General features: G+C 40.4%; 1 protein-coding gene across 2 annotated transcripts in view; it reads left to right on the top strand.

Annotated features, from left to right (window-relative positions):
• Positions 1 to 395: 395 nt before the first annotated feature.
• The window catches only part of mfsd2b (MFSD2 lysolipid transporter B, sphingolipid), a 41,438-nt gene continuing 14,543 nt past the window's right edge, over positions 396 to 27,290 (top strand). Inside the window, exons 1-4 of one of the 2 annotated variants that reach the window (XM_088325580.1) lie at positions 396 to 522; positions 3,470 to 3,789; positions 18,159 to 18,284; positions 18,362 to 18,486. In XM_088325580.1, the coding sequence (XP_088181706.1) occupies positions 3,487 to 3,789; positions 18,159 to 18,284; positions 18,362 to 18,486 (554 nt within the window). In that variant the 5' untranslated portion in view covers positions 396 to 522; positions 3,470 to 3,486. Of the gene's footprint in view, positions 523 to 2,206; positions 2,455 to 3,469; positions 3,790 to 18,158; positions 18,285 to 18,361; positions 18,487 to 27,290 lie in introns of those variants that run through there. The other variant, XM_088325581.1, reaches the window with a different exon arrangement.

Raw genomic sequence — 27,290 nt, 5'->3', positions numbered from 1 at the left:
CCATAAAATAAAAAGCTTGTGTGAGAAACGTATTGCATTTGGGTCCTGATCCTGTTCCGGTTCTTGGTACATGAGGAAAATGAAGAAACCTTGAGAGGGGACCGCACATGAGGTAATACGCCTTCGAGGACGACCAGGATGCAAGGGATGTTGCAATAAATGGACCTCATCAACAGGAAACATAGGTCATTCATAAGCTATAGAATATAAGTGTTTTCAAGCCTTCCACTGAGGTTGCAGATCAAATCTCAGAGGGCAGAGCATTCGACAGTCAGCGTATTTAAAAAAATGTTTCCATTCGTATGTTTGTATGAATGAGTGTTGCAGTACACAATCATCACCGCACGGGGGCGCTTCTGCAGTGACAAGCGACCGTTTTCCCTTTTACCTTTCAGTCCGTGTGCGGGTTCTCCTCCGTCCGCAGTCTTCTCATCCCGCCCCGGCCACCGACGCTCTATTCCGGGCTCTTACATCCAGCAACTCCCCGCTGCCTGGAGCGTTCCCATTTTCTCAAAACAGCAGGTAGGAGAGCACCATTTTATTTTTTTGCTCCTTCTTTTGGGATCTATATAATTTGTTATTGTACATTATTGATGTGCAATGCCAGGAATAGTAACATACTCGTTTTTGGGGGGGAGGGGGTTACACGGGACTCACATTGCATCCCGTTTGCACGCTGCAAAAACAAAACATTTGGTACAATTGATTCACAGACTGGTGAATCGAATCAAAATGCATTTGTGTTGCACTTTTCAGACACATACATTAAAATCAAAGTGCTAAATAAAAACATTTCATGTACAATAAAAACCTAATATCCCATAAATACTGTGCATAGACCCCCACACGTAAAACGATAAATAAATTAATAAAAATAGGCAGTTAAGGGGGGGATTTAAGACAGTGTGTTTTTATTATGTTTTTGGTGCTTTATCTACAGATAGTGAAGGCAAAAAAATAGGAAAACTATTCAAAGCATCTAATAAAGCACTGTTAGTAATAGTATCAATTAGATTAGTAAATTATCCCAACGTAATCTTATTTATAGGTGACCCTTGCGCGAGTGTTTTATGACCAACAACTAAACATTTTTCATAACTAAACATAATTCAAGCAAAAGAAAATTTCCATTCATTTTAAGAATAGGGGATTTTTGGTATGTTTGATACCGCACATTTTCACACTAGTATAAATATACTTATTTCTTCAGTCGTCATTGATATTGACAACACATACCGATAATTCTACTATCTAAAGTTTCCTTTCTGGAAAACAGCAAGTGATTTACCTTTGAATCTCAAAATAATGTTGTCCCTTATGTTTGCATGTATTTATTGGCAATTTATCGTTCCTTTAAATACAAGATCCTGATTATTAAATTACTACTAGAAGTGTATTGGACTCCATCACAAGAACTGATACCGATACCTGGTTCTGGTACTTGTATATCCCTATTTATTTTGCACAGAAAGCACCAGAGTCTTTGGCAACCTAAACAAGCATTGAGTACTTGTAATACCAGGTATCGCTTCTCACTTTATCTTTTTGCAAAAATATCGACAACATGAGTTATGTAACGGATTCCCTACCAACAGATAACCGAATTCTGTATCCGCGTATGCCTATTTTTTATTTTATTTGTATTTTTTTGCGCTGAAAGCACCAGAGCTATCGCCAACATAAGTACTGAAGAACCTGGTATCGGTACTCGGTTGTTTTTATAATTTTCCCCCAAAACGCCAGAGGTATCGGCAACATGAATGATGCAAGAGTGGAGTACTCAAACTAGTCTTGGTCTAAAAATAATTGCAATGTCCTTAATCACCTTTATGATGAGTTTTTGACTCACTTACTTAACACTCTTCTATAACCAGGGATTCATTTTTTTTTATTTTTATTTTTTGGGACTATCAGACCAATGTTTATTTGGATAAAATACAGGTTGATGAATTTCTATTTGTTTTAACATCGTAGAATCCCTTCTTAAATCAGTACCATGTTCTTACGGCATCTAACCAGGGATTCATGGTTTTAAAGATGGGGAATACTGAATGAACCCTTGTATCGGTATCCGTGCCGATACCAGCCTACTTCAAGGTATCGTACAATTTCACCAAAGAGCCTTTGAGTCTTTAATATGTCACATTAGCAAAGGATGTATCGTCATCGCTGCAAAGTTTGTTTGTAAACAAAAATATGAAAGCCACAAGTGTGATGTGAAATTTGGGTAGACTCAATCGCGGTTTCTCACAATCTTGTTAAAAGAAAGAGGAAAGGCAGCGCCCGCGCTCTGATGCTCGCTGGACGCGGGAAGCAAGTCGCTCTCGTACTCGGATTGTGATCCGACAATGGAAGTGGATCTTCCGTAGCGAGCCATAGCGGTGTCAGGGACGGAAAAACTGGTCGGTAGCCGGGACTGAGAGAGCAAGGCGTGGTCGGGGTCGGAAACGAGTGGTAAGCCAGAACGGGAGAGTAGATGTAGTTGGGGACAAAAAAGTTCGTAAGCCAGGACGGGACAGTGCTTGCCTTGCATGTGAGGAGGTTCACTGACGGACTGACCCCGAGTAAATGAGAGTGTTTAAATAGGATGGGAACCAACCAATCAGATCCAAACGAGCGGGCACAGGTGAGGGCAATGGGCAAATCCTGACAAAACTTACTGAATGAGGAAGTTATCAATGAAATTATAGTTTAACTTTTGGTTCCACGACAAGAAAAAGTGAGATCTACGAGTCCAAAAACACACTCTGTCCCTTCAAGGGAACATATGACGTTGGGATTTGAAAATATTTCTTTTAAATAACTTGTTTTTTTTTGCAGAGGGAAGGGTAGTCTGTGTGCTCATTGTATTAGATAAATAGAAAGATAGATAGATAGATAGATAGATAGATAGATAGATAGATAGATAGATAGATAGATAGATAGATAGATAGATAGATAGATAGATAGATACCTTATTCATCCCCGTAGGGAAATACACACTGTAATAAAAATAGGGTAATATGCAAATGTGGGGTCGGGGTTAATGTGGGCTTTTACTCCCTCGGGTGGAGTTAAAGAGCCTTATGGCATGAGGAAGAAATGATCTCCTCAGTCTGTCTGTGGAATGTGGTATCTGTATAAATGACAAATAACATTTGAGTATCCGTCTGGAAAAATGTGGTCTCGAACCTCCCTCGTTTATCACGCTTAAACTTATACTTCTATGTAATAACCATTTGTCAAATTAACACGGAGAAATCTATGTCGATTGAAAATGAATTGCAGGGATAATGAGAAGAAGAGATTGTTAAACCATTTGGGTGTGTAATAGTATCTGTCTATTACAGAATTCTGTGCACACAAGTGCGTCAGCATTCCAGAGCTTGCGTGTTGTGCATACTTGTTATTGACTCTATTTTGTTTTCTGTGTGCGTGTCTGTGTCATACACAATGCACCCCCCCCCACACCCAACATCACCAATGCCAGAACTCAGCATTATGTGAATGGCGGCAGAAAGCGTCCGAGTCGTCCGGGAGGAGCAGGAAAAGGAGGAGGACCTGAGGGAGGCGACGGCAACCATGCCCGCACGCAGTCAGAGCCAGGTTCAATTCCCGCCCCGCCTCCTGGAGCACACCCGCAGCCACAGCCACACGCACTTCGGTGCCCCTCCGCACAAAAAGCGCACTTGCCGCCTCACTCACAGCCTCTCCGCCATGGCCCGCCGGGATCACAGCACCTCGGGGGGGACAGCGGCCAAGATGCTCAAGCCCACCGAGGCGCTCCTGGAAGCCAAAGTCCCTCAGCAGGTAAGAAAACGATCGTATTTGAATGGATTGAATATATTGAAGCCCTAGTGTGTAAGATTTCAACACTAGATGGTACCATATTGTCTAATGCAGGGGTCTGGAACCTATGGCTCGCGAGCCATATATGGCTCTTTCTATGACTATCTATGGCTCAGAGACAAATTTGATTGCATGCAAAATTTCTCCATCTTGTTTAAAACTTGAGTGGTCTATCCTATTCTAATACACGCAAAGCCAAACCAAAGCTAAATATCACGATATTACTTTGCAGTATATATAGGGCACGTTTTTCACTACAATTTACAGTCAAGGTGTCACACAAAAAAAGGGGGAAAAAAACTCGTTTTGGTTGTACAACGCTAAAGAATCCTTTATATAAAAGTTCACTATATAATCTGTGTTCAGTGTTCAGATACCTTATGATGAATCCACAGAACTGTAAATACGCCAAAACACCGGAAGAGAACTTAGTCATTTGATTGGGTGAGTGGGAGGGATGGGTGGAGCTATGCAAAAAGTGCAAGCACTCCCTCCCATCTCTCGCCCTACGCTGTCTGCGCCAAAAGTGAGCTCATCAGGCTCCCTATTTGCAGAATGTTGTGACGTTTTTACACAATAACTGCTTGCATCTGGTTTTGAAACCAATATATATGAAAAAAGGGTCAAAAGGATCTTGAGTAATTGCAAGAAAGAGACAAGTTTAAAGTGGTATGTTTGTTGATTTTGCGACAGGGGCTCTGGCATTATTCTCTTTTCATAATTTTTATCAAATCATCAAAAATAAATGTGCTGAAGACTAAGCTTTTGTCTGGGGCACGGGTTTAGCAATTTAGTAAATTTGTCTCATAATATATGGCGTGGCTCTTTCCCAAAATAAAATTAATATTTTTTGCTTTTATGGCTCTTTGAGTCAAAAAGGTTCCCGACCCCTGGTCTAATGGGAACAAAAAACAGTGCCAAGAGCCTAGCAGTAAGATGCCAGAAAACCATGGTGGTGACTTCTAGGGATAAATTCTACTATGTAGAAGTAATACAAATTTCTCGACATATGATTTTTTTATAATAATAATTACATATATGTATTTTTGCCTAGTAATCAAATCCATGTTTTCGTTTTAACTGAATAAAAAAAAAATGTACCACTAATAATTACACACTCTTTTCTTAATAACTGAAAGACAAGTATAATTTTATTTTACATAATATGTCAAAAACTAAGAAGTGTCACGACCAGCACATAGGGTAGACCCAATCGCGTAACAATTTCTCACTATTTTATTGAAAGAAAGAGAAAGGGCAGCGCTCGCCATCCGATGCTCGCTGGACGCAGGAAGCAAGTCGCTCTCGCAATCGGATTGTGATCCGATTACGGAAGTGGATCTTCCGTAGCGGGAGATGGCGGTGTCAGGGACGGAAAAACTGGTCGGTAGCCGGGACTGGGAGAGCAAAGCGTGGTCGGAGTCGGAATTGAGTCGTAAGCCAGGATGGGAGAGTAGACGTAGTCGGGATCAAAAATGGGTCGTAATCCGGGACGGGAGAGCAGACGTGGTCGGGATCGAAACCGGTCGTAGCCGGAGACAAACGGGAGCAAAAACGGGACAGGCGGGAGTCAGGGTCGAAAAAGGCTTGCCTTGTATAAACAGAGGTTCACAGACGTACTGACATCAGGAGATTGACAGATCTGGGTTTAAATAGGGGCAGGGAGCCAATCAGAGCCCGCAGCGGTTGGCGGCAAATGAGCGGGCACAGGTGATTCACATCGGTAATCATGACAAGAAGTCTATACTATTTACTAAAGAAAATCTCATTGAAACCGTTGTAATACCTTTTAAGAGTGCCACATTGTCTGCCCAGAGTAACCGCATAACACTTAAAAGAGTAAGAAGAGGGATTTCTTTTTTTCTTTACAGTTTCCTCATGGATTATGAATTTTAACTACCGGGTAGTTTGGATGCCTTAGAGTGCCTCGTTGTAGTATATAAGGGGGGGGGGAGTCACACAGAGAAATAGGTTATCAAAAAGAAGCTTTGTTTTTTTGCATTTGGACCCAGAGTTTGAGCTTGCATGCTGCTCAGGGATTTTGAGGGAGGAATGTTATGATATGCACTTTGAATTCAAAGAGGAAAAAATGCTTGAAGTGTCCTGATGTCACTGATGAAATTCAAAAAGAGGAATTTTTAATTTTTGTTTGCATTTGTACCAGAATTTTTCGCTTGCATGACCACATAAGTGTGCCTTATTGCCCTCACCGAGTGCACGCATACTGCTCAGGTAAAGACGAAACCAGAATTAGAGGGATTTGGGGGCAAAGTTACCACATAGATTATGAATTCAAACTGGCATGGCTGCTTTAGCTCCTCGTTGTCTGTGGATGTCACTGTCAGGACCAGAACGGAATCGGGACCCAATTGCGTAACGTTTTCCACAAGTTTTATTGAAAGAAAGAGGAAGGGCTTTGCTCACGATCTGGTGATCGCTGGACGCGGGAAGCAAGTAGCTCTCGCACTCGGATTATGATCTGAACACGGAAGTGGATCTTCCGTAGCGAGCGATGGCGGTGTCAGGGACGGAAAACAGGTCGTAAGCCAGGACAGGAGAGTAGACATAGTCGGGATCAAAAATGGGTCATAGGGGGAGCAGACGTGGTCGGGATCAAAACAGGTCGTACCTGAAGACAAACGGGAGCAAAAACGGGACAGGCGGGAGTCAGGGTCAAAAAAGGCTTGCCTTGTACAAACAGAGGTTCACAGACGAACTGACTATCAGAACCCGCAGCGGTTGGCGCCGAATGAGCGGGCACAGGTGATTCACATCGGTAATCATGACAGTCACACAAAAATGTGGAAATGCGAAAAGAGAGAGTTTTGTTTTTAAAGCTTGCACGTGAACCAAAAGTTGAAACTTGCGTTATTACACTAGAGTGCCACATTATCTTCCCCAAATTCAAGTATGTTACTAAGGTAAAGATGAAAGACCAAGCATATGGATTCATTTACGAATGATTATGAATATAAACTGGCAAGGCCATGTTAGAGCGCCTCGTTGCTGGATGCAATTGTGCTTATGTCACACAGAAGTAGAAAATACAAGAAACGGGAAGCTTTGTTTTTTTTTTCTTTTTGTGTTCGTATCCGGACTAGGAATCTGAGTTCACGCGCTCATATGACCGCATTAGAGTGCCTCATGGTCTGCCCCAAGTATACGCATGCTGCAGGTAACGACAGAAGAACGAGGGTAATTTTTTTTTGTCAGCTACCACACGGATTGAATTTAAATCGAAAGGAGCGCACTTGAGTGCCTCGTCGGTCAATCGAAATGTGGGCTTGTCACAAAGAGAAATGGAAGAAGAAATTGTTTGTTTGACAGCATCATCGAATATTAATTCAAACTGATACGTTGCTCATTAGTGCCTCGTTGTTGGGAAAAATTCTTGACCAAAGGTTGTAATTTGTTTGGTTAATGATTAAAACTTGTGAGAATGTTCTTAACACTTGTTTGATTTTGTTGCGTGATAAATTCAAAAGCCTGTTAATTGCCACTCTGGTTAGTTCTGTTTTCATTTCTTGGATGGTGCCAGATTCTGGTTCCTCCTGTTCTTGTCATTGAAACAACTATTGACATGACTCACATAACGCGTAATTTTCTTTCTGAATTGTTTTTTGAATCTTCTTCCTCTGTGTGTTACTGCCTTGTTTGGTTTTGGACTGATTTCCTCAGTGTTGGATTCAATCGACAGCCACTTTGTGTCCTTCATGCAACCTCTGTGACGTCCCCGGGAGAATAACCAATCCGCTTAATCCGTTTCTTTCTTGAACATTGTTTATTAGTTTGTTTTGTGCGTGCTAGATACAGATTGTCTCAGGACCAGAACACAGGACCCAATTGCGTTACGTTTGTCACAAGCTTTATTAAAGGAAAGAGGAAGGGCTGCGCCCACAATCCGGCGTTCTCTAGATGCAGGAAGCAAGTCGCTCTGAACGCGGAAGTGGATCTTCCGTGGCGAGCGATGGCGGTGTCGGGAACGCAAAAACGGGTCAGTAGCCAGGACAGGAGAGCAAAAACGTGGTCCGGGTCGGAAGTGAGTCGTAAGCCAGTAAAGGAGAGTAGACGTGGTTGGATCAAAAACGGGTCGAACAGGGGAACAGACAGGAGCAAAAAAACAGGAGGGAAAAAAAAGGCTTGCCTAGTGTTAACTGAGGTTCGCAGACGGACTGACAAACAGGGACAGAAAAGGAGTGGGTTTGAATAGGGACAGGGAGCCAATCAAAGTCCGAGGCAGTTGGCGCCAAAGGAGCGGGCACAGGTGATTCACATCGGTAATCATGACAGATTGTGACATTTCATATACTGTACAGTTATTTTTGAAACTTGCTTTTTTTTCTTTTGTCCAATTCTAGCCATTTTTATCCATGTATTTTTTTTTGTTGCAGCTGCTTCTATGCCTGTAAATCTACAAGTAGAAAATAATCCACATTGCGAATCGTCGCTTATATTCTGATGGAAAGCCTCTACAAGGACTTTAGTTTAATCATCATTTTTGAGTTGTGCTCATAATCTATAATCGGTTTGGACAAACCTCTCTCCTCTCCACTAAAAACGTCTTAACAAATCTATTTTCCTGTAAGAATGTAAAAAGGTCAGCATTTTTCCTCTCATCTTTAAAGTCTTTTAGATTGTATTGATTCCCTCGCTGTTATCCTTTCACATTTATTGTTGAAGAACAACATCACAAAAAAATAAATACATGTGAATTTCTCACTGCAATTTCTTTACACTGTCAACAAACATGAGAATTAAATTTTCTTTTTCTTTTTTTCTTTTGGATTAATAAGATGAGGACAATTTAATTTGTTGTCTATGTAAACATTGTTTGAACAGGCTTTGTAAGAGATTTAATAATTTAGTGCTGTTAAAATAATATTTCGCATAGACAACAAATTAATTCGTACTTACCTTTTCAATTCAAAACTTTCACTGACAGTGTGACACTTTTCACGATCTGCCCAACACCATCATCTACTAAGTTTGAGGGCTTTGTTTAAAAAAATGGCAAGCTCCGTTCTCCCGTCCCGGCTACCTGTATCCTAATTCTGTTTCCTGTATTGATCTGCGATCCAAGCTCCGTTTTCCTGTCCCGGCTACCCGTTTCCTGATTCTGTTTCCTGTATCGATGCCCAATCCAAGCTTTGTTCTCTTGTCCCGGCTACCCGTATCCTGATACTGTTTCCTGTATGATCCCTGATCCCTGGCTTCCCGCTCGACTTGTTCTGATCTTCGATAATGCTTCGTCTCCCGTCCCGGCTGCCGACTTGTTCCGATCTCCAAACACGCTTCGTTCGGTAGGGCTTCTCCGATCCCTTAAAGTATTGTGTGAGACGTTACGCATTTTTGTCCTCTGCTTGCACCGGTCGTGACATAAATTGTAAAATAAGAAAACAATACTTAGAATTATTTTCTGAAAGAAAACCAAATAAATGACTAGATTTTTTTCCACATTTCTACATATTCTTTTTTCATTTGACTACTTTCATTTTTCGTATTTAAAAAAATATTTTACGAAGTTTTGCAATGTGAAATGAAATGCAAGGAACAGTAATTAAGTCTCAAAGGGCTGCACAGACTATTGCAAACTATGGACTATTATTGCACCAACCCCTGATCTTAGACCTACATGAGGGCAAGGAAAAACTCAAAAACCTCAATATGAGGAAACAATTAAAATAATAATTGGAAAAATATTACTTCTATTTCTTTAGTTTTATAAAAAAAAATCATTTTAACTGGCACCGCCATCGCTCACTACGGAAGATCCACCTCTGTGTTCGGATCACAGTCCGAATCCAAGAGCGACTTGCTTCCCACGTCCAGCGAACACCGGATCCTGGGCGCAGCCCTTCCTCTTTCTTCAATAAAACTTAACTTACTGGTAAACGTCACGCAATTGGGTCCTGTTTCCGTTCTGGTCCTGACATGCGGATCTTCATGCAAGAACAATAATCACATTGGTAAAACAAATTGAATTCTTATTAAATAATATATTTATAAATCATATCTGGCTTTAATGCAGCGTTAAATCAATAAAAAAAGAGTAGAATATGAAAAAATAAAGTATATTTGTGAAAGCTACAGAAACAAAAACGACTGTATATGTACCGTAAATTCCGGACTATAAGCCGCTACTTTTTTCCCAAATGTTCAGCCCTGCGGCTTATTCAGTGAAGCGGCCAATTTATGTCATTTTTCTAACGGCCGCCAGCGGCGCTCGAGTACAAAAGGTAAGACTTAGACCAGTGGATTAAGTGCGCCGAGGTAGACTGCATTCTCTTAGTTTACGTCCGATTTGTCCGTATGACAAAAGTTCTTTCCAATAATGAGGAAAAAGCCTTTGTTGGCGACAGTTACAAGGAGAGAGATGAGAATGGTTCACTGTGAATTTCACAATTGCGGTACAGCTTTTTTTAACAGATATGCTTGATGCGTTGCGAGCGCGTTAGTAGTAGCGTGTTGGTACCTTTCACAGGCACGGTTTGGGATGAAAGTTATATTATTATTATTAAAGCTTTGAAAACTCTGTCGGTGTTCCGTCTTTCTTTGTAAATATGTGTAACCATGTATAATATGTATTTGTATTTTTGTAATGTATTTATTTCAGAAACTTATTGTGATATGTTTTCTACGGACGAATCAAAAAGAAAGGGCGGAGCAAATGCGGGATGACGGGAAGTGGGGTAAAGCAGAGTTAAATCTGTTTGTTGTTGCAGCGGACAATAGTAGATATATATTTTTCCCACCCTTGACTTTGGTAATATACATTTTTTTTCATTGGATTACTTTCAACAGGACCCGGACTTTAAAGGTCTGCATTAAATTCTAAGTACCGATATCATTTTCCACTCATGTTGCCGACTGTGGTGTTTGGAATGTATATTATATTTGTAATTACAATCGCTGCACTTAATGTCAGATTTGGGATAATTTTGTGACTGTGTTACAGGTATTTATGTGGGCGCATGCGGCTTATACACAGGTGCGGCTTGTGTAAGGACAAAACCAATAATGTCCGTAAAATGTGGTGCGTGCGGCTTATAATCAGGTGCGCTCTATAGTCCGGAATTTACGGTAAATGAACTTTACAGCTTTTCTCTCAGAATATTGTCCTTCAATTTTTGCAGCGGACCAATAAATAGACTCCGAAAACAAAGTGCATGGCAATGTTGTCCGCTGCATTTCTCCCCCCCATCCTGCATAACATTAGGCGGGACATCCTGTTTACCCCCTTTGATGATATCGGCAGAGTCGAGAAGGCGAGAATAAGAAAAACTTGAGAGAAGAGTGATAGAAAGACTCGTCGGCATATTTTTGCACATCATCAGTGGCGTGAAGGCGGCAAAAACACTTTGATTTCCTCTCCAATTAGCCGTAATTGCAACGAGAGCCTCAGCCTTTACTTACCTCTGACCCCAACTCGTCTTCACATGGAATAATTACACGCCTCCCTCCTGGTAATTGTCGCTTCGCGGGCCCTTTATGATTTGACGGTAATAACAGTGTTTCTCTCTAAAATGCGGCCTCTTTGGTGGGGATTGAGTTTTGGGGCATACGGTCCCTCAAATTCAGCTGCCCCAGACATTCTCAATTTCATCGAAACACCCAATATTATTCTTTTTTTGTGTGTAAGAAAATATAAACGAAATCATTGTTTTTGGTTCAAAATTTCTGGTGTGATTTTATTGACTTAGATCACACAAATCAAACTTGGGGCCAATTTTGGCCCACCACATTATTTTCTGTGGCACCCGAAGCAATGCTGAGAGAAGCACAAGAGAAAAATGAGCTGCTTCGCAACAAACATTGGCTGTCGGCACCCGCAAAGCACCAACTGTAGCTCTGTATGCTGACTTCCATTAATCAACCAGAGAACGTTGAGGAAACCTATCCAGTTATTCGACTTAAAATGAAAATCATGGATACGCTGTATAGGGCAGTGGTTCTCGAATATTGGGGTGGGCAGTTATTTGCCGCGCAAAATGATTAATTGTTAATATCATATAGAGGGGTAACGTCCATAAAGAGGAGTTGAAAGAATCTTAATCAACACCGTAAAGTGAAAACGTAATGAAGCAGACCCCCCACCCCCTTGTTCCAGTGGTTTACCAATACTATGTTTTAATGATGGTGAAGTACCAATACCATGTATCTGTATCGGTTTTGCCAGTTCTTACAACACTGGTACTTACGACAATGGCTGATAACCGTATCAGCTTCTCTTTAGTTGCGTTTAAAAATCAGGAATTAGAGATGAGATCAATATTATATTGTCATTAATTTCATCCTATTGTATTCGAATATGTTAATACAAATATCGGAATTTACACGTTCATTCAAGATGAGTGATTTACGGGTTAGTGGATTAAATTTCATTTACTAGTGGTATCTAGTAAGAGACGGGGACAAGACCCAATAGCGCTCGTTAAACTCAGTTTTATTGAAATAGAGAGCAGTGCTTGCTTCCACGATCCGATGATCGTCGGACATGGGTGGCACTTCCGCGTCGAGTGAGGATAGTCGTGGGTGGCAGGAAAGCTGGTCGGTAGCCGGGACAGGGGAGCAAGGGCGGTAATCGAGTCCAGAAAAAAGGTCGGCAACAAGTATCGGACAGGAAACAGGGCAAAACAGGTCGATGGCCGGGACGGAAGGGCAGGGCAGAAACGGGTCCAGAAACAGGTCGGCAACGGGTAACAGGCAGGAGAAAACCGAGCAGGAGATTGTCGGAGGGTACAGTGCTTGCTTAGCAAAAGCGTAGGTTCGCAGGAAGGTCTGACGGCTTCCTCCGGGGGTTTAAAAAGGGTCCATGAACTAATCAGCGCATGGGGCTGTTGGCGCCAACGGGGCATTCGCAGGTGCCCCGAATCAGTAATCATGACAGTATCGGTACCTGTATTGATCACTTCTCAAGAGTGGAGTATCAATATCCGTCTGAAAACAATTGGTATCCTTGATCCCCAAAATTATACAAAAGCTTTGCAAGCATAGAGTGAAAAAAAAAATCGCTAATATTTTTCTCTATTGTGGTAGATTTAAAGGCTGTCTCATTATTAATGAAAATATTGATTACCACTTAGGGGCAGGTATGGTATCAATGCTGATACCAACCCTAATCTAGGGTATCGGTACTAGTGACAATAGCCACTTGTGTCATGATTACTTATTGCCCTCAACTGTGCCCGCTTGTTTGGCGCCAGCTGTTGCTGGTTGCCTGATTAATTCCCCTCGTTTTTATACCCAGTGCTCCAGTCACTCCATGTCAGTCCGTCAGCGAACCTCTGCATACACAAGCACTTTGACTCTGGCTCCCGTCGGTCCCGTTTTTTTTCATCCGTTTACCACTCATCTGATTCCCCGTTTGTCTCCGGCTATTGACCCGTTTTTTTCCTTTTGACCACGCTCTGATCTCCCACGCGGGCTAGACGACCCGCTTTTGACCACCGACCACGCTCTGATCCCCCGCTCTGGCTACGACCCGTTTTTGACCACCGACCACGCTCTGATCCCCCGCTACGGCTATCGACACGCTTTGCCCGTTTGACCACGCTACGATCTCCCGCTCCGGAAGATCCACTTCCGCATTCTGATCACGCTCCGATTCCGTGAGCGGCTTGCTTCCCTCGTCCAGCGAGCACCTGATCGCTGGCGTTTGTTTTCCTTTATTTCTTCATAAAATAGTGAGTAAATGTTACGCAACTGGGTCCTCCTCCTGTTCTGGTTCTGACAACTTGTGCCTGATTTACTATGTAAAATTAAATAAAAACAATATTTCAGTACATCTAATCAATCATATGCAGTTTAAGGAAACATAATATATCGGTATCTATGGTCAGGTATCAGTATCATTGACTAAACAATACCTGAGTATTTGTATTGGTCCCAAAAACATACTTCAGAGTAAACATTTGAAATTGTGTTTGTTGTAACCTCTTTTTTTTACACGTCATTTCATCAACTTATTTCTTGGAATACTTAGTCAGTGGTAAAAACAACACATTTCACCATCCATTATATAAAGTGACACATTTTGACACAAGTGTCGTCAAAAATAGAAATAATAGAATGGAAATTGGGTCACACTTGACCTGTGAACGATTACGCTTAAATGAAAAGAATGACTAATTGTTGCTCTGAGGAAGTTCTGTTTTTAGACATTCTTCTTCTCAATAAATAAGATTTACTTTTCAAAATGAAAGGGAAACTAACCCCCAAACTTTGGAAATATGGTGTAAGTGTGTTTTAGGTTTTAGGCTGACAAAATAACTAGGGATAAGCCAGTACTGATATCTCTCATTGTTGTAGAAGGAAAACGAATTTTATGGAGTAAGTGTACTATTAAGCGGTATTGATAATTACTACAATTTTGTTATCTGATATAGCTTGAAAAAATGTGGTATGAAACAAAAACTATTTGCCTAAAAAATGCCTATTTTGATGTGAAATATACCTGTCATTGTTGCAGAATGAAAGAAAATGTATGTACTAAAGGTATGAGTACGTGGTATCAGTATCAATGACAAACAACGATTTTAAAAAATATATATATATTGGCTGTTACCGTTGTTAAGAAATTTCTATGTCAATTTCGGTTCACAGCAATTGGCAAAACGGCTAATGATATGATAAGATGGATGAAATAGGTTTTGCTTCTTAATATATGTGTCATGATTACCAATGTGATGCACCTGTGCCCGCTCCTTTGGTGCCAACTGCCTCAGACTCTGATTGGCTCCCTGTCCCTATTTGAACCCATTCCTTTCTGTCACCTGTTGTCAGTGTGTCTGCGAACCTCAGTTTACACTAGGCAAGCCTTTTTTCGACCCTGACTCCAACTAATTTTTTGCTCCTGTCTGTCCCCCTGCTTCGATCCATTTTTGATCCCGATCACGTCTACTCTCCCGTCCTGGCTTTCTACCTGTTTTGTCCTCGACCACGTCTGCTGTCCTTTCCTGGCTTACGACTCGCTTACGACCCCGACCACGTTTTTGCTCTCCTGTCCCGGCTACTGACCCGTTTTTCCGTTCATGACATCACCACCGCTCGCCACGGAATTCCCACTTCCGCGTTTAGAGCGACCTGCTTCCCGCGCCCAGCGATCACCGGATCGTGGGGGCAACCCTTTACTTTCTTCCAATAAAACTTGTGAGAAATGTACGCAATTTGGTCCTGTTTCCGTTCTGGTCTCTTGACAGTATGTATGTATATATATATATATATATATGTATATATATATATATATATATATATATATATATATATATATATATATATAGGCACAGTTCTAAGGTCTTGATAACCTCCTGTGTGGGTTCAAATCCAGCTACCGGACTTCCTGTGCGGAGTTTGTATGTTCTCCCCGTGCTTGCGTGGGTTTCCTCCGGGCACTCCGGTTTCCTCCCACATTCTAAAGACATGCATTTCAGGTGGATTGGCCGGTCCAAATTTTCCCTAGGTGTGAATGAACGAGCGAGTTGTCTGTCCCTGTGTGCCCTGCGATTGGCTGGCAACCAGTTCAGGGTGTCCCCTGCCCACTGCCCGATGATTTCTGGGATGGGCTCCAGCACCCCCGTGACCCTACTGAAGATAAGCGATGCAGCTAATGAGATGAGATGAGATATATGTATATATGTGTATATTTATATATATATATATATATATATATATATATATATATATATATATACTGGATGGCTACCAGTTAAACAGTTGAGGGTGTCCCCTGCCCACTGCCCAAAGATAGCTGGGATAGGCTCCAGCACCCCCGCGACCCTACTGAGGAGGTGTTTTGAGGTGTGAGGTGTTTACTGTTTGCTGAAAAAAAACAAAAATATATACTGAGCAAACAGTTTGAATCAATAGACACGCCTTGTTATTTAAATGCTGCCTCATCATTTTTCACTTCCGCAGCCTCAGCCTGAACCGAGCATCCCACCACTTTTAAACACGGATGCAAGGAACTGTCCCGCAGAGACGATTATCCCAAATAGTGGGCAAGTTTGCCCCTGCAAATTTTTTAAATGCACTCTGCCGGCTACTGTTCACAGCGATAGTTGATTAGGGATAATGAATCGCAGCTGCACGTGTAGATACTATTCATTTTCAGCAGGGGGAAAAAAAAGAAAAAAAATGGCCACCATGCATTGCAAAAGTTTGCTCTTTCCACCCCTGGTCTTAGCGATTGTCAACTGGGAATAAAGGATTATGTCCAAAACAGTGCAGGTTGTTTTAGGCAGGACATGCTTCAGTGGCCCGAATGAGAAAAAAACAATTTGGCAGCCTCTGTTCTAAGCAATAGTCGACTGGGGATAATGTATCCCAGTCACAACCGTGCATTTCATTTGAGCGGGCCAGAACAGCATGCCTCCCCACTAAAGTGTCTACTGCCGTTCCCCACTTGCAGCAGTTTGGGATAACAGATTGTGGCCCCACAAAAGCAGTTAATTTCAGGCAAAATTGATGGCAAATAAAAGCCGCCAGGCCCAACAAAAGTGCACTGTGACGTCTCCACTAGCAACAATTTTCAACAATTTTGGAGATAATGGATCGTGGCAGCATGAGGGCAGTTCACATTTTGGTGGCAAAAAATGGCAAAAACCATGCCAGGCAAAAACTTTCTATGCCAGTTCCCACTCAAAGCGATATGCTATCGGGGATAATGGATCTTGGCTGCACAAATGCAATTATCTTTTTGAAAGACAGGATAGTGAAAAAGAGCCGTCAGACCTGACAAAATATTTCTCCGTTGTCCTCGCTTGCAGCAAACAATGAGTGCAGCACACTTTTTGATGGAAAGAAGGGCAGGAAGAGCCGCCGGGTCTGACAAAAATGTGCTCTGCCAGTCCCCATTTGCAGCAATATGTGATTGTAGATAATGAATTGTAGCCGCACGAGTGCAGTTAATATTAATAAATGGCAAAAAAAAGAGCTACCGGACCCAAAAAAATCTGCCGCGCTTGCAGCAATATGCGATCAGGGATAATGGATCTTGGCCTCACAAATACAATTCACCTTTTGAATGACAAAATAGCAAAAATACAGCCACCAGTCCTGACAAGTTTGCACTGACATCCCTGTTGCACCAGAGATAATGGATGGTGATAGCACGAGGGAAGTTCACTTTTTGATGGACAGAAGGGCAGAAAAGAGCCTCTGGGCCTGACAAAAATGTGCTCAGCTATCCAGGCTTACAGAACTATGCGGTTGGAAAAACACAAGTGCAGTTTAGGTTTTAGTGGGCAAAACACCAGAAATCACCAGAAAAGAGCCTCCGGGCCACACCAAAATGTACTCCGCCGGTCCCCACTTGCAGCACTATGTGATCAGAGATAATGGATTGTAGCCAAACGAGTGCAGTTAATGTTGAACATTGACAAATAAAAAGAGCCGCCACCCCCTATAAAATTTGCTTCGACGATCTCCGCACGCGGCAATATTCAATTAGGAATAATGGATCGCTGCCGCCCGAGTGCAGTTGATTTTAGACAAAATCAACAGCAGAAAAAAAGCCACATTGACCGACTAAAGTGCACTCGCCAGTCCCAGCTAACAGCAAAACGGTATCGGGGATAATGGATAGCGGCCACACAAGTGCAGTTCATTTTAAGCAGGAATAACTGCAGAAAAGGGCTGCCAGCCCCAACAAAAGTGTACTCTGTTGCCTCGTTCAGGTGCAATATGCTATCAGGGATAATGGATCGAGTTAAGTAAAGTCATATTCATTTGTATAGCCCTTTATCACAAAAAGTCTCAAAGGGTTGTACAGAGCACAACAACAACAAAATAACTACCAGTAGTACAATATAACAATATTTTTGTACGAACAGAAATATATGAAGCAAAATATGCAAAAATTAAATATGTAACTTGGTTTACATAGAATCCAAATGCCAAATATGATAGTATAAAAGATAATAATATTTTAATGTAAAGTACATACTCAGGTAAAAAAAACTAAATGGGAGCTAGATAGCTAGCTAAATTATTTAAAAAAAGATAAAACATTAGCTCGATAGCATGCAAAAAAATGTAAAAAGCTAGGTAGATAGCTCGCTAAATAGCCAAAAATGTACGAAGATAGCTAGCTATAAAGCTAAAAAGTAGCCAGATAGCTAGCTAAAAAAACCTGCACATTTTTTTAAGAAGGTTTTTTTGTACCACTGGGAGGCACTAAATATTACGCACGGTCACTTTAAAGACTAACACTGCTCCAAATTTGACACTAACCCTAACCTCCACGACATTAAGGTTGATTGGATCAGGGAATATTTTGATGCGGGATTAGAGTATATGCTCATTTAGATTCCTGTGATGCTTCTCCTCTTCAGACTGACCTGTCTCAGAAGCTAACGGTGTGCAACAAGCTTTGTTTTGCGGTGGGCGGCGTTCCCAAAGAGGTGGCAGCCAGCGCCACCGCCTTCTTCCTGCAGATTTACCTGCTGGATGTCGCCAAGGTGAGCCAAAACAGAGCTAGCCTGCCATCTTGAAAATGTCATCAACGTCTTGTGATGTCCCCTTCCCCATCATGCAGATCAACGCCTTCCAGGCCTCCATGGTGCTGTTTGTGGGGAAGGCATGGGGGGCTATGGTGGACCCCGTGGTGGGATTCTTAATAAACAAGACCAAGTGGACCAGGATCGGTAGACTCATGCCCTGGTGAGTTTTCTTATTTTATTTAGAAAAAAAGCAAGATAAAAAAAAAAGTGAATAGGTTTTTTCTCTATTATGTTTAAGGATCAACCTTCCTTTTAGTCATCATCCTTCAGATCTCCTCTTTCTTCCACTCAGTCGCTTTACTTCCACATCCTCTCACATTTAGTGACCCTATCACTAGGGTGTGCGGGGATTACCGTAATATAAGAAATATTTTTCCTATTATTTTTTTAAGGATTATTGTCCTAATTTTCTGTAAAATTATGTGAAAATATAACATGTTTTAATCAATTTGTATATTTCATTTATTTTAATGTATTTTAATTGTACTAGACAATAGAGTAAAATGATGAATATTTATAAATATTATTAATACAATATTAACAATAATCTGCTGCATCATTTAACCTCACTAAGGCTGCAGGTATAATAATAATAATAATAATAATAATAATAATAATAATAGTTATTAGTTATTAGTTATTAGTTATTTATTTTAACATTTTTTTTAAACAAAAATTAATTTGAAAAGGTGGTTAAGGGAAACATGAACTGTGTGATAAAACATATCGTATTGTTTCTTGATAAACAAAATGGTGGACTATTCTACTGTTTTTATGTATTTTTTAGTATTATTTCAAATGTCAAGACCAGAACAGAGACAGGACCCACTTGCGTATGTTTCTCTCAGTTTTATTGGGAAGAAGGGAAAGGATTGCACTGCTCTGAATGCGGAAGTGGTACTTCCGTGGCGAGCGATGGTGGTGCAGAGAGCGGAAAAAACAGGTCAGTAGCCGGGACAAGAGAGCAAAAAAACGTGGTCGAGATCAGAAAATGGCCCGAAGCTGGGAAACAGACGGGAGCCAAAACAGGAGTGAGTTAGGGTCGAAAAGCTTGCCTAGCGTAAACTGAGGTTCGAAGACGGACTGACAACCAGTAACAGAAAGACAGGGGTTTAAATAGTGACAGGGAGCCAATCAGAGTCCGAGGCAGTTGGCGCCAAAGGAGCTGGCACAGGTGCCTCGCATCAGCAATCATGACATCAAATGCTTCTTACGTCCACATATTTTCGTATTTTAAGTTCTGTTTTAGAAAATTTAGGCTAGAATCTTCTTAATGCACTAGAAAAAAACGAATAAAACCCTAAAACGTGTCAAAAAATGGAGCTGCCATTGGGCCAAACGTTTATATCATTTTATAGAAATATTGATATATTATTATTTCTGGGTTTTATGTTGCAGAACACAAGTAAACATCTCATAAAAGTCCAAATATAACACTTGAATTAATATATTATTCAAATCACTATTTATTCTTATTTATTAGAAATTATTTACAGTATATCAACTAGAAAAACATACATAAAATTTGCATTATTTTATATATTTTTAACATTGATTTTGCATGTAATTCTATTTCCTTTAACGCATATAAATGACGGACTCACATAGTACAAACAAATGGTTTTTGGTGGGAAATATTCTTGTTTTTTTTTAGTTTATGACAAGTCAAGAATAATTCTCTGCCTGTGGCTAATGGCTTTTTAATTGCGGTTTTCCTGACGCGCCCTGAACCCAACAGCCGGTTTAGGTAACGCTTCATTTTAATTTTGGGCAACATACACATACACCACAATTTTTGATACTGTTACGAGCACTATGAATTTTCTTGCCCTTTAATGTCACAATATGTTTAAGAAACAGGCTTCTGTTGTAAATAAACTTCATGCTGCTTAAGCATTATTGTCCTTAAATCAAAAAAGTGCTGCGTAGTCTAAAGCAGGTGTGTCAAATTCATTTTAGCTCGGGAGCCACATTGTTAAGTTTTGGTGGTGATGGACCCTTGTGGGGGAGGCAGGAAATGGAAGCAGTGGTGCCTCATAACGTCTGATCGGACGCCTGGGGCGTGCATCTTTTACAATTTACAAAGCGTCTCTGCCCAAGTGGCCGACAACTTTTTTTTCAAATCAAACGTTTGTTTTATTCCGATTTCAAAATGTTCGTTCGGTTTGGAAATTTCAGAATTTCGGCCCATTTTTCAAATTTCGGAATTTCGGTTTGTTTGGCAATTTGCATACCAGGCAGCCAATCAGAAGCCTGCATCGAATAACTTCGTGCTTCCGGACTTTCCAGAGCGTTATAAGGTCGTGCATTTGCATATCATTTTCCAAAGTAGAAGCATAGAGAACACAAAAAATGGAGAAGTGGTTAGGAATCAAGCCAAAGCCTCAGCCCCAGAAGATTCAAAAGAAGCTAACAAAATCGATGACGCTACAAAACGTCACGTGGAGTTCACGTGGCTTGTAGCAGACGAAGCAACGCAAACATAGCACGAATGAAGATGAGTAAATACAGGTACATACTGATGGCAGATGGAAAACAGCGATGTCATATACATGAAATGAATGTTATAAGTAGATTTATGATAAACTGAATTTTAAAGTGTTCTTCTGTTATAAATTCTGATTATCAATCCTTAATACTTTGTAACAATGTTTTTTTTTGCGATTAGTCATCTTATTGTGTTTCAAGTTGGGAAAAATGGGGAAAGGCAATCTTTATGGCTGGGCAGGGAACTTTTCGGAGTTCGCTTACTTTTTGTCATGAGTTTCAGACACTGCTCAAACCAAAGGATTACATTTAATAATAAAACTAGGACCAAATGGTAAATGGTCTGCAGTTATCTACCATTTTCTTGTCACTAAAGACCTCCTAAAGCTTTTTACAATGTGCTTCACACTAACCCATGATAGCGGTGCCAGCCATGCAAGGCTCCTACCTGCTTATCGGGGGCATTAGGGGTCCAGCGTCTTGCCCAAGGAAACTTCGACATTGAAGCCGGAGGAGCCGGGAATCGAACCTGCGACCTCTCGGTCCCAAGACGAGCGCTTTACCTCCAAAGTAACAATAAACAAAGAAGCACGAAGCCAACGGCATGTCCAAACAAAATCAAACCAGACCGAGTCCAAACAGGAAACAAAAACCGAAACCGTAAATGGAAAATGCAAGGATAAAGTAACAAAGAAACCAGAAACAGAAGCAAAAAAAATATGGAGAGGTTGGTGGTGGTGAAATGAAAATGACACAATGACCCGACACATTTTGCTGTTCAAAATGTCCTTTTCAGGGTTCGGGATAATGGGCCACACCTCTGTCCAGTTCAAACCCTGGTTGGGGCCCTCTGTTAGTAGGAGGTACCCTAACACACACAGGAGCCAAACTAGTACAATAATGGCTTTATGCCTTAGCTGGAGGGTTGGAAGTCTTTTCATAGGCTCACAATTATCTTCATTATCAACATTTTTGTCTAATATGCTCTATGCACGACATACAGCACAGTCGGAATTACCTTCTCTTACCCTGCATGCAAAATACAAAAAAAACAAATAGTCAAAAAAAGTAAGCATAAAAAATAGAAAGGTTTGGAATAAAAAATGTACAAAACATAAGTCAGAATAAAAATAGTGCAGTAGTTTTTTTTCTGCAGACTGGAAAGTGACAAAAATACCATACAAACACTATTTTAAATGATTAATTCAGTTATTTAAAACTATTTCTGCTAATTGATTTTTTTAATGTTTACTTGTATATAGGACCTTTGCTGTTAAATTTCATATTTATTGAAGAAAGGAGCTAAAGTTTCTTTAAACCTCTGCATAGACATTCCTTGTATTGCCAGTGCGTCCATGACTTTTGTTGTAAGTAACATAATATCTGGATCTGTTTCCTGAATGTTCTCTGGTTTATTAATGGTAGTTAGCAAATACAGGTACAGTGGGTGGTTTGGAGTAGCGCCTGGCTTTGGCGACATCCAGTGGACACATTTAAAACTGCAGGTCGTCGTTTGACTCATTTTTCTCTTGTGCTGCTCTCATCATTGTCTCGCGGGCCACATAAAATGAAGCGCTCGGTCACAATTGGCCCAAGGGCTTTGAATTAACACATGAGGTCTAAATCTTGGAGGATATCTGAGTAACAGGAGCAGACAGAAACCTGGGCTCCATTTAAGCTTCTGATTTCAGAGAATGTGGACGAGTTTGTTTCCGAAGTCGAGCGCGTTGTTTGGAGCGTCACTTATTTGTTTTCTGGCTTCTCTCGTTGAGAAGCGATCGGAAATGTGAGAAGAATGTGAAAGTGGCCCCCGGCCCAAACTAGATCGCGATCTACCGGTGGATCACTGATGTAGGACTGGTAAATTGTGGGAAAGTATACAGTGCAATGTATTTGTTGACACTCTGAAATCTAACAGTCAAACGCAGCATTTCGGCATGGATATCCTTGTTGCTTAGCAGCAGTAGCAATTTGGAGAACTGTCATGATTGCCAATTGACCCGTTTGGCGCCAGCTGCGGTTCGTTGACTGATTGTCTTCCCTCCTGTTTAAGCTCAGTGCTCTCACTCACTCTTTGTCAATCCGTCAACGTGTGTTTTGACTCTGTCCGGTTTCCTGCTTGTGTTTCTTGTCCGGTATCGTTCCCGTCTATTTTGTCCTGTTTCATATCGATCTCCAGTGTCTGGTATCGTTCTCGTCTATTTTGTCCTGTTTGATATCGATCTCCAGTGTCTGGTAGCGTTCCCGTCTATTTTGTCCTGTTTGATATCGATCTCCAGTGTCTGGTATCGTTCCTGTCTATCTCGTCCTGCTTGTTATCGGACTCCAGTCTCCAGTGTCGGATATCCATCCTGTCTGTCCCGTCCTGTACGGTATCGACCCCATCTGTCCGGTATTTGCTCGTGGAATTGGGATCGATGTCGTCGGCCTCTGGCTTCCTGACATTCCACGCCAGACTGCTGCCTTACGTCTTCCGCCCAGCGATCGCCGAATCCCTGGCGTTTGGGTTAACGTGCATGACTGCCCCATTTCCCGTAAAATAAGGCTTGTGTGAGAAACGTTATGCATCTGGGTCCTCCTCCTGTTCCGGTTCTTGACAAGAACTCTTAAATTTGTCAATTTAAGGTGTGATTTATTACAATTGTTTGCTTGTGATGTTATAAGTATTTAATAATTCAGAGTCCTAATATGGTATAATGGTATTTATTTTGCATCCACTGATCGTAAAACGTATGATGTTTGAGCTCATCAATACGTCTCAGAAATAGATAAAGAAAAATACTGTTAATTAAATACTATTTAGGTACATGTTGGAATCTTGATCAAGTATTTGCCTAGTTTGAGTACAAGGTATTTAATCTTTCCCTAACTAATCAATTTACACTACAACGGTACCAGCCTTCCTGTGCGGAGTTTTCATGTTCTCCCCCCCCGGACACTCCCACACTCCAAAAAGTTGCATGTCAGGTTAATTGGCCGGTCCAAATTGTCCCTAGGTGTGAATGAGTGAGCGGATTGTCCGTCCCTGTGTGCCCTGCGACTGGCTGGCGATAAGTTCAGGGTCTCCCTTGCCCACTGCCCGAAGACAGCTCCAGCATCCCCGTGACCCTACTGAGGATTAGCGGTGCACATAATGGATGGATGAAAGGATGATTAAGACACTTTCTTCAATCTCCATTTTTTGCGATGGTGGATTATTTTGTAAGTAGCCCGCTTTCTGAAAAAGTGTGAGCCTCCCTGGTATGAGTGGATGGGAATAGCGTAAAAGAAGCGGGAGATGTCACTAAATTGTTTTTAACTTTGACTTGGGGGCAGAAATTTGAAGTATGTTTGGCGTTAGACATTGCACAAAGAGCAGCAGTTCTGAAAACAAAAAAACAAAAAACTGGTTTATTGTCACAAAGAGTTAAAATTCACCACAAAGTGCATGACTATAGTTATGTCAGAAAAGCATATCTCCATTTCTGTTGCTTTTTGTGACTTTATAACATGTTGACATAAACGTTTAATTCAGGAAGAAATTCTTAAAATAAGTATCTGTCTTCCATTCACTTATTTTACAATAAAAAAATAAATTAAGTAAAAACAAAATATTGACCAAAAATTAACAGATAATATTTGCCATCTTTATTTTATTATGAAATGAAATGATCTGCATTTATATAGCGCTTTTCAAGTCAATGAAGACTTCCCTAAGCGCTTTACAGTGTGCTTCACATTTACCCATTCACCCACACTCACACACCAATAGCGGCCGTGCAGCCATGCAAGGCACCAACTTGCTTATTGGGGGCATTAGGGGTTCAGTGTCTTACCCAAGGACACTTCGACATGTAACACGGAGGAGCCGGGATTCGAACTGCGATCTCTTGATCCCAAGACGAGCGCTCTACCTCCTGAGCTACTGAGCTATTATCTTTTTCAATAAAAAATAATTAAAAATAATTAAAACCAGAACAGACAGTGGACCCAGACGCGTAACGTTTTCAGACAAGCTTTATCGATACCAGATACAGAATACACGTGCTGATACCGGACAGGGCAGGACAGACGAGATTGATTCCGGATACTGGATACAACAGCAAGATACCGGACAGGACGGGACTGACGGGATTGATACCAGATACTGGAGACTGGAGCAAGATACCGGACAGGCAGGATAGATACCAGATCCCGGAGACTAGAGCAAGATACTGGACAAGACGGGATCAATACCGGAGACTGGAGCATGATACTGGACAGGACGAGACAGACGAGGTCGATGCCGGATACTGGATACACGAGCAGGATAGCGGACAGAGTCAAAATACAAGTCTTGCAAGTGCAGAGGTATATTGACGGACTTACAAGGAGTGAATGAGAACACTGAGTTTAAATAGGAGGGAAGCCAATCAGGCAACGAGCAGCAGCTGGCACCAAATGGGCGGGCCCAAGTGAGGGCAATGGGCAACCGTGACAGGACTTGTTTTAAGTATTAAAATGTTAAAACAGAAAAGAAAAGGAATACTTAAAGATATATCATTCAAACAATATTTTTTAAAAAAGCTATTTAAAATATAATAATATTTCATGTTTAAATCTAATTAAATACATTAAGTTGTAGATGCTTGTAAAAAGTAAACCCAAGGTTGACGTGCTATTTTCCTATTTTTTGAGTAATAATAAAGATTGAAAAAGAAAAATAATACATATATCTATAAATAATTCTATTTTTTTCATTACAAAAATATTCTTGATATAAAATAATGTTTGATAAAAATGTCCAATTGTCCATGGAATGAACGGAATATTTAATATTTTGAAAATAAACATAAAGTTTTAGAGTTAAAAAAAAGGATAAAAACAAAGAAAAAATATACATAAATGGATTTATCCCTTTAAAATCATTTTTAAATTAATTTAAACTATATGATAATATTTGATAAATGTTTCATAAAATCAACAGAAGATTTGTTTTTAAAAAACTAACAATATGGTGTATTTGCCCCTTTTTCTGAGTAAAGAATAGATTAAAAAAGCAAGAAAAGGAATCCTTAAATCCTTAAATCTTTATTGAAAATATATTATAAAATGTAGTAAAATTCAATAAAAATTTCAATCAATAGTACAAAATCACCGGTTTTTTGCCTTTACATTTACATGTATTTTTATATTTATAATGCTATTATAAACATAAATGACATACAATAACATTTTAGAATAGCTTTAAACGGGGAGTGTGTATTATTTAGCCCCCCCTGGTGGTATATAAAACTTTACTTAAAAAAACAAAAACAATATTGATTTAAATGATAGGAACAAATAAAAAACTTTATTTGACATCCTCACTTAAAGGGAGCTGACATGGATGCCAAAGCTACCCTGTTTTTTTCTTCATTTTCTTATAATTCTAATTATTTATTTTTTTCACACAAAAAAAGCAAAACATATTTAGAACACAGTGACAAAAATTCTAGTGTTAATTTCTGCTCATTTTAAGTATTATTTTTGTTATTTTCCCTTTTTTCTCTTTTTTATTTGTTTTTCTTGTTCTTTCTTTTATTTCTTTTATTGTTATTTTCTTTTTAATTTTTCCCCTTCTTTCCTTATTATTATTATTTTTCTCTATTCCTTTTCATTTGTTCATATTTCCCTTTACTGTTTTTCTTTTCTTCACTTTTTTCCTTTTCTTTTCTTTTTCCTTTTTTTCTTTTCTTTTTATTTCTTTCTCTCTTTTCCCCCTTTTTCCTCTTTCTTTCCTTTCCTTTTTCTTTCACTTTTTTCCTATTTTCCTGTCTCATTTCTTGTGAGAGAAAATATTGTGTTTTGGTCACTTTGAGTCTCTGTTGTTTGTATTCTGCCTTGTGCTTTTCAACACTTCTTTTCGGTTGCACAACACCGTGTAGAGACATCTAGTGGTCAAATTTTACATGCTATTCCTTGAAAGGGACAGTCTGTAATATTTAGTGCCTCCCAGTGGTACAAAAAAAACCTTTCATTCAGTATAACAAAACATTGATTTGAACACTCGGCAAAAATGCATGAACTACCTCCGTACATTTTTTATGAATATTCCTAGGTTGAGAAATTGGAATTTCTGTTGCATAGTAGTGGCCGCCATGTCTGTCTACCATCATTCTTGCCACCGGTTTTCCTTCACACGAGACAATACAGTGCCATCTGGTGGTCAAACATTACACAAGGTACTTTTAAGTAACTCTGACTTTTTAAATCCCCTCTATTCTTTCGCTTCTCAGTTAATTAACTCGGTTAAAATAAAGCCGATAAGAACAATTGCAATTGTCTTATCAGCTGCTTTCTACCTTGCAGCTTATCACCATTCACAAATCCATTCACCGCCCGTCTGTGAGTTGGAGTTGCACCTCATTGACCCCCCCCCATCATCCAAGTCCACCAGCCCCCCCACTGCAGCCCTTTTTAGTGCAGCACCAGCATTGTGCACCATCTTTTGTCATCAAAAACAATCGGGAGGAGCAC

The sequence above is a fragment of the Urocampus carinirostris genome, chromosome 20, assembly GCF_059441175.1.
Source record: "Urocampus carinirostris isolate Australia breed hairy pipefish chromosome 20, RoL_Ucar_1.0, whole genome shotgun sequence".
In the NCBI taxonomy this organism is placed as follows: Eukaryota; Metazoa; Chordata; class Actinopteri; order Syngnathiformes; family Syngnathidae; genus Urocampus; species Urocampus carinirostris.
This window is presented reverse-complemented; position numbering and strand designations above follow the sequence as displayed.